At 40.8% G+C, this 13,529-nt stretch overlaps 1 protein-coding gene across 14 annotated transcripts in view; it reads right to left on the bottom strand.

Moving 5' to 3' along the window:
• DST (dystonin) overlaps nt 1–13,529 on the bottom strand; it is a 292,238-nt gene that overhangs the window by 153,425 nt on the left and 125,284 nt on the right. For all 14 annotated transcript variants that reach the window (XM_039568018.1, XM_039568020.1, XM_039568033.1 and 11 more), the window contains one exon: nt 11,438–11,604. In XM_039568018.1, the coding sequence (XP_039423952.1) occupies nt 11,438–11,604 (167 nt within the window). The remainder of the gene's footprint in view (nt 1–11,437; nt 11,605–13,529) is intronic.

Here is a 13,529-nt window from a genome sequence, read left to right as displayed (position 1 = left end):
GTCATCTTATGGCAGATTTTTCAGCAGGCTGGGGCCTTGCCATGAAAACACACATCAACATCCCAAACACCAGTTGAGTTGGAACATTCCATGCAAAGAAGATGCTTCTGCTGCAGCCACACCTAAGTCAAGGGTTTGGCTTCTACATTGAGAGTCATTAATCATTTAATTTATTAAAAGACTGGTGCCTGCCATTTGAAATCTTAGTGTAGGTGTTAGAAATTAGATACAATTTGTATCAGAAGTGATGGGGAAAAAAAGTATAATTAATACCGCCTTAATTAGGAAGCTGACAAAATTATAATAAATTCAAGAAAACAATAGCTAGCACCACAAAGAGAAGGAAGAGAACAGTATCTGAAGAACAGCAGATATTTCTGGTCTGCAAAGAGTCCTTGAAATCAAAGAGTTGTGTATAATAACTAATGTAAGGTACATGTAGATTTTCTCATTTCCAGAGGTTAATACCTAGCAAAACAGTTTAAGATCCAAACTAGCAGCTAAAATATTTGCCCATTAAAATAAAAGACTAGATTTGAAGGGGACTTGATATCTCAAAACAGAAAAAGATGTTTAACTCAACTTTATATTTCCTAGTTGACGAAGAAATCACTTCCTTCTCCTCACTGTTCCGGGATGACAGTTGCTCAAGTTACAACAATGTTTATCTTTATTAAAACATATATACATCAGAGTAATATTCCACATGAAAATACTGTTAATGCCTTCAGAAGGCTGAGAAGCTTGAAGTTATTTACATGAACCATCTAAACTGTTTAATCTCCAACTCTTTTTTCAGTCAAAACTCTGCATGCTACCTGAGTAATACCTGACATTAAAGGATATTTCATTCTTGGCTTATATATAGTTGAAACAGTAACATAGAGAGTTTCAAGCAGAACTCTGAGAAAACCATAACTGAAGATGCAGAGTGAAGTGCATCACGTCACTACAGTCCAATTAGTTTTTCCACTGCTGTAATTAGAAAACGCTTGAAGAAGTTAAACAATTTTTTTTCACTGTTCACAGAAAAATGAAAAGGACGGGTGCCAGAAAGACTCATGCATTTTTTAGGGATGGAAGGATTACTAGAACAAATGAAAGACCATGCCAGAACACACAGTCATAAAATAAAATTTTTTTTCAATAACAAGAATGGAGCAACTTCTGGAACAGATAGGATTAAACATATACTTCAGGGCAGAGCACAAGCAATATATTATGATCTGTTTTAGAGATTTTGGTTAATAATAGAAACATTGCAGAGAAAGGAATTAAAAAATAATAAATTTTCAAGTAAAACAGAAATTTTAGCTCTATCTTCAAATATGCATCTCCTGTTACTTTCCCAGGAGCTCTGCAAATGAGATGATGAAGTAAAGTCTAGTATTTAACCTATATAATTAGGCCTACCATTTAGCTTCTCTCTTAACATAGTTTCAAAAATACCAAAGTGTTTGTTTACACCAGTTTATGCATAGAGTCAATGTTTTGGAACTCACTAAAGAATTTGTCCCCACATCAGGTACAAATCTAAGTCTTGTTCAAAACAGCTTGCCAAAGAACCTGCTTCAGAAAGACTGAGTCAACAACACAATGAGAATGATGGCTGGACTTCAACTAACACATACTGTTCTTTGTGCCCCACACACTTTCACTGATTCCCCATGTTTGCAGTACTCTGCACATAGTCGTGACCACTGTGATCTAATCACAGTGTCGGAGGTACTCTTTGCTAATACATATGCCTACCACATTTTCCTGATTTTTTTTCAGGGATAGTCTGATCATTTAGAGAAGAGGAAGAGGAGAGTTTCTGCTTAAAAATGGCAAGGAGGTATGAGTTCGTGGCATTAATCTCGTCCAGCATCAGAATCAAGGACCACGATGTGGACATACAGCACAAGGTTCTGTAGCAGGCTCCTTGGTGTCAAAAACCCCATGCTGAGGAAAGGACATAAAATGTCAACTCTGAGTCAACACTATCTTCCATTATACCCTAGACCTCCCCCTCATTCAGAAGCCCTCGATTCACACATGACATGGTGATAAAAAAAATTACCCCAAAGCATCGAACCACTGGCTGAAGCTGAGCTGTGATGTCACTGAAGTTAGGCAACACTTCAGAATTCAGAGAAAATCAAAGATTTCAATTAGAAAACTGTCATTATAGGAAAGCTTTATCTTTGCAACTGTGATAAAGCAAAAAGCATGCTGCTGCATACAGCTCTGCTTATTGTTTGTTCAAGCATGTGGCAAAAATTTTTCTAAAGTTCCACAGGTCACCAGCCTCAATTACATACTGTGTTAATGCATTTCATATGATCATTATGCCTTGTATCCTCTTTTTGGTTTTGTCCTCTTCTGTTGGTATGACAAGAATGCCTGCACTACACGTGATTTTATGTATCTCTACAGATTTCACTCAATGCCTCTATAAAGATGAACAATAATGCCGTTTTAGTCCCTTGGGAACTGAAAAAATCTCATGTGATCTGAACTCTTCAGCTCTCCTTTGCTTATTTTTTCATAGTTTTTCATTTAAATTTTCAGATATGATGAATAAATCTGAAAAAACTATTGCAATAGATAGTATAACAAGGGCACACTATTTACATTTCCTGTCTGTTCTTCAGACATCTCAACATATCAAGATTTCCAACAGAAAAAGAATGAATGCTTTAACTGCACTTAAAATAAAGAAAGCAAAAGCTGTCAGGTGCCCTAACATTAATTTAGCCCACAACAACATACAGAGCTAATTCAGGTAATTCCTTCTTTGAGCATGCCTTTGATTTGACAAGCACTGGATTTAATAAAGCTACTGAAGCCTCCTGTCCCACTTTTGTTAGCACTGAAAAACATTACCTGTAACTTGCTGTACCAAGTGATTTAGATAAAAACACAATTGTGGCATTGCAGTATCAAAGATCTTTTAGTTAAATGCGGAGTTCATCTTTAGCCATGCAAAACAAACCCTAATCACAACTTGGCAGTAAGTTTGCAATGCTGGTTTCAAATTCAGTACACACATGAATGAAACTAGAAAGGATCTGTTAGTCCTTTCAGTAGCTTTAAAAACAGATTTTACACTCTCTTAGTACTAAGAGCTGTTTCCATCATTACAAAACCAGAAATGGTACAGCAACTTTGGTTTTTTTGGCTATGATAAAATTTAAATAGGAATGAGGCTCATAGCTGTTAACCTCAACCCACACCATGCAATCCACAAAAATAAGCACAAATAATGTACCTTGAACTGTTGAATACCAAAGAGACAAGGAAGAAACCCAACCAAATTATTTTTCTGTTCTGCATCCTGAGAATACTCCCTCCAGACCACTGCAGTGGCTGCTTGACAGAATGGCTTCCCAGTGGGGTTAATACAGCTACCGACAAGGAAGAAGGGGTGAGGTACTGTAATGAGTTCAAACAATTTCCCAAAGGCTCATTGTGCCATCCTGTCTTGGAGGCAACCATTTCTCAGTGTGCCACAAATTTGCCAAAGGCATTCCTTGAGGATCAAGACCTTTCCCTGTGTGATTTATTGTGGGCACATATGCCCCCACTGCTCAGACACCATATCCTTTTAGATAAAGATTGCTGACAGCCTTAGGTGTCCTGGTCTTTGCCAATCCAAGAGTACAAAACATGTGAAACCCGAATTAAAAAACCTGGCCTTTCAACTCAAAGCTTTACTTTAAGTTTTATTCCCATTAAAATGACAAGATAAAAGCTTTGATTTAATCCCAAGATTTTTTTTTTTCCCCCTCAGTTACTGCAAAAAGAAAACTGCTATTCAGCTGCTACTTAGCAGTAGGATCCAGCATAACATACACAGAGATCATTTTAAGTCCAGGTCTGAAATTAATCAACCCAACTGACTGGAAGTCTTCCATCTAATACCCACTAAGGCTAACCACCACCACAACACAAGATGTTAAAATTGCAGGCACGCTTCCAGTACTATTTTAATACAGCCTTTACCAAGTGCCATCACAGAATTCTTCTGAGTGCATCCAATTAAACTCCAGGTTAGGTAACTTGCTATTTGTAAATCCATTAGAAATATACTCAGGCAAGTAATATTAAAAGCATGTCTGCTTATCAGTGTTTTTAAGCATCCTAAATGCAGTTTATGTTTTCCCAAACTGCCAATTCTTAACGCCAAGTTTGTTTATTCTACACAATCAAACCTGTTGAAAACAGTAAGAACCACACAATGAGGTGGGTGGAAAGGGGGGGCAAACTGAAATTTTCTGTGTGTTAAAGCTGGGTTACAATGAAGTACAAGTCACAAAACAGCAAGCCAAAACTAGCAGACCCAACTAATCTCTTTATTTCAAACATATCCCCTAGCATTTTAAGGCTTGACACTGTGTAATATTTAGTTTCTTTCTCATTCATTCCCCAAGGGCATTCAACGTGTTTCTGCAAATTGAGGCGTTACCATGCCTTCCCTTAAGGAATGTATTCAAGTCAGTACCTGAGCAGTTGCAACACGTTTTAACATCAGAGGGATGCCACATGCACTGCCGGCCGGGAGCTTAGTGTTCAACCAACTGTATCTACACAGCAAATCATCCTGGGTCAGGTTGAAACGGCTTGTTCCAAAACCAGAACAGTTATTTAGCAGGCAGCAATCTAGCTTGCTCCCTGCTATACCCACATTCAGAAAAACATCCGCTTCGTAATTCTGAAAGCATACTGAGTTATGGTAGCAATATTTCAAAAGAAAAGCACTGTGACTCTGGAAAGTTTGTCTCTCTCACTTTATCTAGCATTTATGGACATGTTCCATATGCTGCTTCCTCTGGGAACAAACTGCAGCTTCTATTCCTCTTCCTCCCACATGAAGCACTCAGTGTACCTACATTTCTTCCATGCAGTCACTGTTCCTCATTTGTCTGGGAATAGTAACCATCTTCTCCTCCCTCACTCACTACACTGTATGCAACTTAAAACTACAGACATCATTAAGGTCTTGCACAAAGTTTACCAGTAACAAAGGCTCCTCTGCATCAGATCCCTGTATTTCTTTAACAGTACAGTAATAACATTTTTCTTGTGCTCAAAATGTATCCCTTTTAACTCTATCACCCCCTTCCCTCTATGTAGCATTTCTAACACTTGCTAGGTGGTGCCAAAATTTAGAGACAACTGACTACATGTGGTCTTGGCAAGCCTTGGTACAGCATTACATGAAATAACCTCACTTGCTTTCTTGTCTTAAACCTTTCATGTGTATACTGTAGTCCTGCTTGCTTGTCAGACTGCTGCCTGACCTGAACACATTTTATCCCTTTTCCTACTAAGCAGTCTTTCACATTTTGTATGGTTGCTGAAATTCACCTAGAAGTCCAGACATAACTGGACATATCTGAGTGTACAGAAGGCAGAGCAAGGGCCCATGACCTTTAGCTACTGGTTCTTCCCATAGCATGGCTGTGGCCCATTGTGACCACATTCTCCAAGGCGATACATGAGCCCTGTTCCAGGGACAGCACTGACCCAGGACTGCTCTTAAGGAGCTGCACCCTGTCTGGGGGGGCAGAGAGAGAGTTCAGCCATGCAGACAACAAGCTCTGCTGTACCACTTACCCTCAGGGCTGGAAAGCAGGGGCTGGACCCATTTCATTTACTAGAACAGACCTAACACCTGAGACTAGAACTTAAAAAACTGACTTTATCTGGGAACTGAGCTTGCAGGGCTTCCTGAACAGATGCTGGTTTTCACCATACAGGGACCACTGAGGGTACTCATTAAATGGTATTATCTAGTTAAACAAGAACATACTGCTTTTGCTGGAGTTCCTTTTGTAAATGGTAAAATCAAAATTAACTCTCTATTATAAAGCTGTGAGAATACAAAAATAAAATGTATAAAGGAGTGCACATATTTTTACAAAAAACATACACGAGTGATAATCTTTTCCTGTCTTCTATACCACATCTTTTTTCTTTAGAAACTAAGATGAGTTGGTCTGTGACCATGTCTGTTTTCTGAATATCAGCATCCATTGTCCTTAACGAAGCATCTACAGGTGCCAACTGTAGATCTCACAGCTATTATTTTTACTATTTCTTAAATTCCATTTCAGACACTTTTTAACTGAAATTTCCTGTAGTCCTTGTGTAACAAAGGTTCAGGGCAGTCTGAGATCAAAACAACGGTTTTGCTACTTTGGTATAACTTTTCATCTGAATTTGCTGTAAAATAAATGTATCTGCCAAGTTCAATGTAGATTACTAGCTCCAATCTGGCATATGACTCCTACTGAATTAAGAGCGGCTTTCACTCTCTATGGAAACAAACTGTTTCTATATATAGGGGATATAGCTGGGATACAGTTCTAAAAAATTAGTGTTTCTTCTTTCTGGGCAAAAGGTATGTACAGAAAAAAAAAAAAAAAAAAGAAAGAAAACACAAATCAAGAGCATTTACCCAAAACACGGCCTAGTGACTAGAAATACTTGAGGTGATAATGGTGCAGGATGAAGATCCCAGGGTGCAGATGGTAATATCTCCAGAAAAATCTGGGCATTACACCCTGATTAAAGTCAGTCTCCAAAGTCTGGCTTACAGGTTTTTGCTATGCACTATATGATGGCACAAAAGGAACATCGTGTACTTTAGAAACTGCCTGAAGTCAGATTTCTTCCAACACCACATATTGAATGAAATGACATACGTCTTCAATGAAAAATTAAGCTAAAAAAGGCAAATGATATAACAGATGAGCCATACAGCATCTTCTTGAATCTCCTGGGTGTATCTGTAGCTTTCACTAATGGCCTGACCACATATCTGAAGAAAGGTGTGGAGGTTCAAAAAACAGTGTGAAAGCTTATATATTTAAATACAAATCTGGTCATGTTCAGTATTAAAACTCACTTTTTAATGTTATACTTTGATTTGGTCTTTCTATCTAAGGACAAGTATTCCCACAGAACAGAGTAGGTTTAGATCAGATATTAGGAAGAAATTCTTTACTGTGAGGGTGAAGAGGCATTGGAACACATTGCCCAGTGTTGTGGATGCCCCGTGCCTGGAAGTGTTCAAGGCCAGTTTGGGTGGGGCTCTGAACAGCCTGGTCTAGTGGGAAGTGTCTCTGCCCATGGCAGAGGGGTTGGAACGAGATGATCTTTAGGGCGCCTCCAACTCAAACTATTCTGTGATTCTATGATTAAAGCAAACTCCAGGGCCTGCAATGGAGCCCCCCCAAGGCAGTTCTTGAGGTCAGTGTGAAGCCCTGTTCCCAGGGATTTAACCATGCACAGGGTGCAAATGGAAACTTTGTATACTCTTCAAAAGCGCAGCCAAGCAATCTGCAATCTTACCCTATAAACACAGACCACTGGAAACTGCTGAAAACATAAGAAATCTTCTCACATAGAAAAAATTACCTTTTTCTAAATTTGGTGATGGGAAAAAAATCAAATGGTATATGGATCCAAGCACCTCAAATAGAGCAATTTTTTCCTCTCATTTCCATTATTCATAAAATTACTTTCCTTGATTTAAAGAGCACTACAAAATCACCGGCAAGTCACTCATACTCTTAGAAGTAAGAGAGAAAGTAACTGAAGGCCTTTATGAGAAGCTCTGACAAACAAATCCTCATTGCTCAAGAGGACAGAAAACAAATATCCTGCATTTGCTCAGGAGAGCAGGTGACTGACAACAGTGCATGTGCTCCATCCAGCACCTGCACACAGCCCACATCCCTGCTTGACACTGGAGTGGAGCACTGCCAGCACGGCAGTGGGTGCAGGAAGGACAGGGAGACAGGGAAGAACCTGGGTCACCCATTGGACCACCAATGTCCACCAAGATGCTGCAGTGGGTATCCCAGTCCTATGGGGCATCTCCCATGCTTCTTGGGGGAGTCCATGCACTATACCTGCAGTTCTGCATCACAAATCTTAACTAGCTTGGACTAAGAGGTGCAAAGATCCTCTGTCAAGACAGAAAAACAAAAGAAACAATTCTAACCTGCTGTTAAGAGAAGGCAGGCTGCCAGTTCTGCTGAAGGGAGAGACTCCCTGCCTGCTGGCGGCTGAGTCACAGCCCAGCTCCTCGCCCAGCCCTTCACAGCTTCAGCAATTTTCTGAAGTCTTGAAGCTGGTACGTACTTGCAATTTAAAAAAATCACTTATGCCTGGAGGGGAGGTAATTATGGCCTGCTACTCCTGTCCTGTCACCTGGAACTGGACAGTGACATCTCCCCATCTCGTGTACCACTGACTGTAGAGATCATGTTGGACTCATATAGCTTGTGTTCTCTATGGCGCATCCAGAGAAGGCCTCTCAGCCTTGGTGCCAGGGCTGTGAGCCAAGGCTGTCCTCTGGGAGCTGCTGGTGCTCTGGCCTCTGGCCCACAGCTGAGCTATGGCCCCTGCAGTGGTGCAGCCAACCTGTGGGCAACACACGTGCCAGGTCCAGCCTCACCACACGCCCAGGGAGGTCCCAGTGATGAGGGCTGGGGCTGCCCTGCAGCACCCCTGGCTGCCCCACTCGTGACTGAGGCAGTGGAACTGGCCCTGGCTGCCAGACCCTGCCCTGATGGACCTCTTTAGGGAGCTCCCGTGGCTGTGCCCTGGCATGGGTAAGCACATGCTCTCCATCCAACATCCAGCTTACTGTGGCTCAGCACAACTGCAATTCTAGATACAAGCCTGGGTATTGGAGCCTTCTGGGTTGTACTGTCATAGCACTAAATGTCATGCCCTTAAAATTAGGTCTGAGCCCAGTTAAATCCCTTCCAGGACTGGAAGTCATGTCCTACCTGAAGAGCCCCATCCCCCATCTGCAGAGTTGATATTCCTCCCAGCCCAGGGTGCTTCTGTACAGACAAGTATCTCCAGTGAGCAGAGCACACCTGGTGCAGGGGCTGCCACTCTGCAACACAGCTGACAGATGTGCCCCCACGGGGGTACTCCACAGCGGCAGCACCACGGTCCCACCCCACTCCAGATGTGCCCAAGCAGGCACATCTGATCATCCACCCTGGTGGAGCACACCAGCTGGTAGCATCCACAGGATGCTCAGACCAGCTCCTGACACCACCTGCGATCCACAAATTGGGAGCTACTAAAACAGACAAACAGAGCAAATGGAGAATCACTGCCAGAACTGTGCAGATTTTTTAGTGTTTAACCTACTTATTGCTCAGAAGACAAACCAAGCTTTAAAAGAGGTCTCTGGAGTAAAACAATACAGTTAAAAATATCAGATGACTGTTTGGGAAGATCATTCCTCTCTTGTGAGCAAGAGCTGGAAATTATTAGCTCTGTTTTAACGGTACAAAACAGAAGAGGAAAGAAACACAGAAACTCACTGAAATCAGTGGAAGAATCTGAAATGGAATCCAAAAACCTGTAACTTCTCACAGCAAAGCCACATTAGATAAGGTTGGTAAACATTCCTGAGAAGGACACAATCCTTAGGTGAAGTTATGTTTACAGAAGGAAGTTAAGCTCAGTGGAAACCGGCACAGAAGCACACAAAATGGGGACTCTGCTCTTCAGCCACTGAATCACTTGCTTTGTGCAACACACTCGAGTCAAAGGTGCCTGTTCTTCCCTGCTGAAACACTGTGAATGAAACTCATGGAGTAATGCCAGGAACACTGTTCCAGCACAGCAATTCAGTCATATCCCAAGGTATTAACATTTGCACAGCCAGAGGACAGGATTTGAGTTTTTCTTTATTTAATAACTGAACCGTACCACAATTACCAGTTGCTTGAGCAGTAAAGGCTACACTGCTCTGTGTAAGAGACAAGGATCTGAAGAAGCTTGGGAAATATTTTCCATTATTCCATCTCATTATGCTCCTTCCTTTTTTTTTCTCTCTCCAATCCCTCTGCATCTTTCATATTGTTTATTTTATCAAATACTTGCCTGTGCTATGTTCATTCCTTTGGCTGCTCTGTCCTGGGTAAAACACCCTCGTCTTTTGCCATTTCCTTTTGTCTTGCCAATGTTACTAAAAGAGACTTTCTTGCTGGCATGCACCTCCTCCCTGACCAGCTACCCAGAACAGAAGCATAGTCAGAAAACAACCTCATTGACTCCAATGCAGCTTCATTTTACCACAAAATTATGCATTGCCACAGCCAGCTTCTCAGGGACTTTTAGCACTGTGTGTGATGCTCACAGCCTTTACACACAGCCTGTGAGGAAAAGGCTGCACTTGTCTCCCATTTTACTTTAATGTCCTAATCCCCATAAGGATCACATGTATGTTGTGTCTGCCTAGACTTCCTTCTGTGGTGGGCCAAGTGGTCCCACAAAAGGAAATCCAAGAACAAAATAATCTGCTCTAGGCTCTGTTTGCTTGATGTGCATGAAAAAACACCGAATTTGCCTTTACTGGGGACACTCCTTCAAATTATACCAACGAAATCATGTACTCTTAAACTTCCTTATGATATGCTCCAGGGCATACAGTACAAACTACACGTGCTATGATAAACCCAGAAAGCTTTGTGCAGTCAAGGACAGATCAGTACACACTAATTAGCCCAGCAGGCAGAATACTCTCCCACATGATCCTCTAAGACACAAACCTTCTTAGTCAATTCAGGAACCAAAAAAATACACAGTAAGGAAGATATGTCACCAACCAAGAGGGAACAGCGAGCACATCAATGATTAAATCTTGTTCCTCTGATAAGCTTGATGCCAAAGTCAGCTTTGTCAAGAGAAACCTGTTCTCACTTAGAATCCAGAATTAGGAATCCTCCCCTGTCAGTAGACATCTTCAGCTGTATTTCAGATTAATATCCTGTACCCTTTAGCCTCTAGTCGCAGCCACCAGTGACTCTATAGTGTCTGCTTAACTTTGTAAGAGTATGGTCACCAAAGCACAAATCCCTTCTCAGGCTGAGAACACTTGAGCCAGCTGGTCACATTTTCCATGAGAATACCCTTTTACAGGAAATGCATCTCAGAGTAGATCTGGGCTCCACACATGAACACTGAAGAAGCTCTACACTCCAAAGGTAAAGTCACACAAGGAAGAAGACAGATCTCAGACATATCCCAGATCATACAGTAGTTGACTGTTTCACCAGCAGTGCAGTTTTGGACTTTGGTGGTCAGTTCTGCCTCTACCCCAACTACACTTAAACATCAGTATGACAAAAAGGGACTGTGGAGAAGACTGAATTCTGGAAACATCCTTCCTAACAGCTTGAACATGCCCCATTAAATACATACAGTATTCCTGGAAATACTTCTCTGAGGAAGGAGGGACATGCAAAGGTTAATGAGGCATCCTTTGGCTGCAAAGAGCAGGAAATCACTGAGGAAGAGTCAGTGTCATCCCCACAGCTGCAGCGCTATTACAACATAAACCAGAGAGCCCTCTCTCTTTGTACATTAAAATGCTCTAATTAACATTTTCCAAGGGAGCAAACAGAGTACTTGCCTGTATTTATGAATGATGGCATTAAATAATCTTCCATCGCGCCAGCAGGTAGTGAAATTTTCACAATGTATTCCAGCATAACCCTCTGTTGTTTGCTGCGACCACAGGAGCAGTCTCTCTTTAGCAGACATATCCTCTGACTCCCCAGTAACATGGATATCAGATATCTAAAACACAGTTAATGTAAAAACTACAGTTACATCTAATCCATAATATGTATTATTATTATGATAATTTATTATATATAAATGCTATATAAGTATATATAAAATGCAATATGTTTTATATGTATATAGTCACACTTGTACAATAACCGTATTTATGTTATTCATAATTTATTTAGCTGTGAAATTCCTCTCTTAAAACAGGTTAATTTATAGCACATGCTCTGGAATTCAGTAACAAAACAGTCATTCTGAGTGAAAACTGACAATACTAGCTTTAAGGCAAAATTTTCTGAGGAGTATTTTAGGAATGACTAAAAGACTGAAAGATTATAAATAAAAATTTTGTCTGATCAAGAAGGTTCCGTTTTGTATTATTTAAGGATTATCAACTCCATATCAGAGAAAGCAGGAAAGTACTGGGAATTTTACACTCAAATACTACTTTACAGTATATTAGATTATCTCCTAATGAAGTTCAGACAGTTTCCTTAGAAAATTACCACAGTATAAATATGATGCAGACATTTCCCGAATTTGTACACATATTGTTTGTACCTCATGCTACAGAAACTGTACTCACTGTAAATGTAAACTCTGAAAAGGAAGAAAAATAAGACATGCCTCGAGAAAGAAAGTGCTATGGCATGTTGTCGTTTTTCTAAGTGACCGCCTTTTACCACTTATCCAAACAAGATATATAATATAAGGTTATTATGAACTACACAGGAATCCAGGTACCATAAGGACCTGAATACTGTAGCTCAGCTAATACAAAAAGCAGGCAGAGCTGCTTGGGCAGAGACAAGAGGGCTTGTGACAATGCCTCAGTTTGGGGGTAGACAACAAGCACCTCTGTGAGCTGCCCTGTAAGAGGCTGCTCCCCACAAGCACACACTCAGCACTGCAGGGAGACACAGGACTGCTCTGGCTCCAGAGCCAGCCTCAGCTCAGGGCAGGTTTGCCCACAAACAACTCTAAGTACTTGAGTTAGGTACAGAAGAGCCTTCAGTTGAGCTGTGCCAATTCCAGCAACCCTGTTTTAATGTACATCAGGCAGCTACATTCATGAGGTCAGATGGGATGGTCATAACAATGTCTCCTGGCCTCAGAATCTCTGCACACAAAGGTATCTTCTGTCTAGGCTCTGACAGGGGGAATTCCAACAGGCTAGGCTGGAAATTATGGGGTTTTCTCACACTAGAGCCACACAAAACACAGTGCCAAGAAGAAAGATATGTAGCTTGACTACTGATGTTGTTATGTCGCTGCCTAAGACAAGGTGCTGGGAAGCGCTAGGAAGCAGGGAACTAAAGGAAGAGCTTTAAATATGTCAGGGCAATAGAGCTTACTGCAATTTCTGCTTTATCATCTCTCATACTTTCAGGGGATTATGAGCATTTACACCTATACAGTAAATTGTAAATAAATTTAATATAAGGGAAAAAATTTACATTATTTTCTATTCAAGTGACCACAAAATCACAAGCTGTGAATGCAGTTCTTCAGATACTTATCACAGGCCATTGTATCTGCTGGATCTAGGTAAGGGGAAAATACAAACACCAAGGCTAAAATGAAAAAGTTTTAACTGTTCAACTAGCCCCTAAATAACCTCTGAATATCTGACAGCATTTTTGCATCCTATTGTCTCCAGCTTCAGCAGATTTTAAAGAAAGATCAAACAGAAAGAAAAAAAACCCCTTTTTTGTGTTCAAAACACAGTAGACAACACATGCAGTTTGATCATTTGTAAGTTTCTAGGTATCAAAATCCTGCAAAGAGTATTTACTGAATGAAATATAGATGGGATGAGTTGTGTATGTAAAGACAACAGAAAATACAACGTGGCAGAAGACCAACTTGTAACCACTGAAAATTTTCTTGTAAAAATCCAGGGAACTCAGATGCAGTGTAAGACTTTTTTC

The sequence above is a fragment of the Corvus cornix genome, chromosome 3 (assembly GCF_000738735.6).
Source record: "Corvus cornix cornix isolate S_Up_H32 chromosome 3, ASM73873v5, whole genome shotgun sequence".
NCBI classification, from domain to species: Eukaryota; Metazoa; Chordata; class Aves; order Passeriformes; family Corvidae; genus Corvus; species Corvus cornix.
Note: the sequence above shows the minus strand (reverse complement) of the source record. Positions and strands in the feature narration are given on the sequence as shown.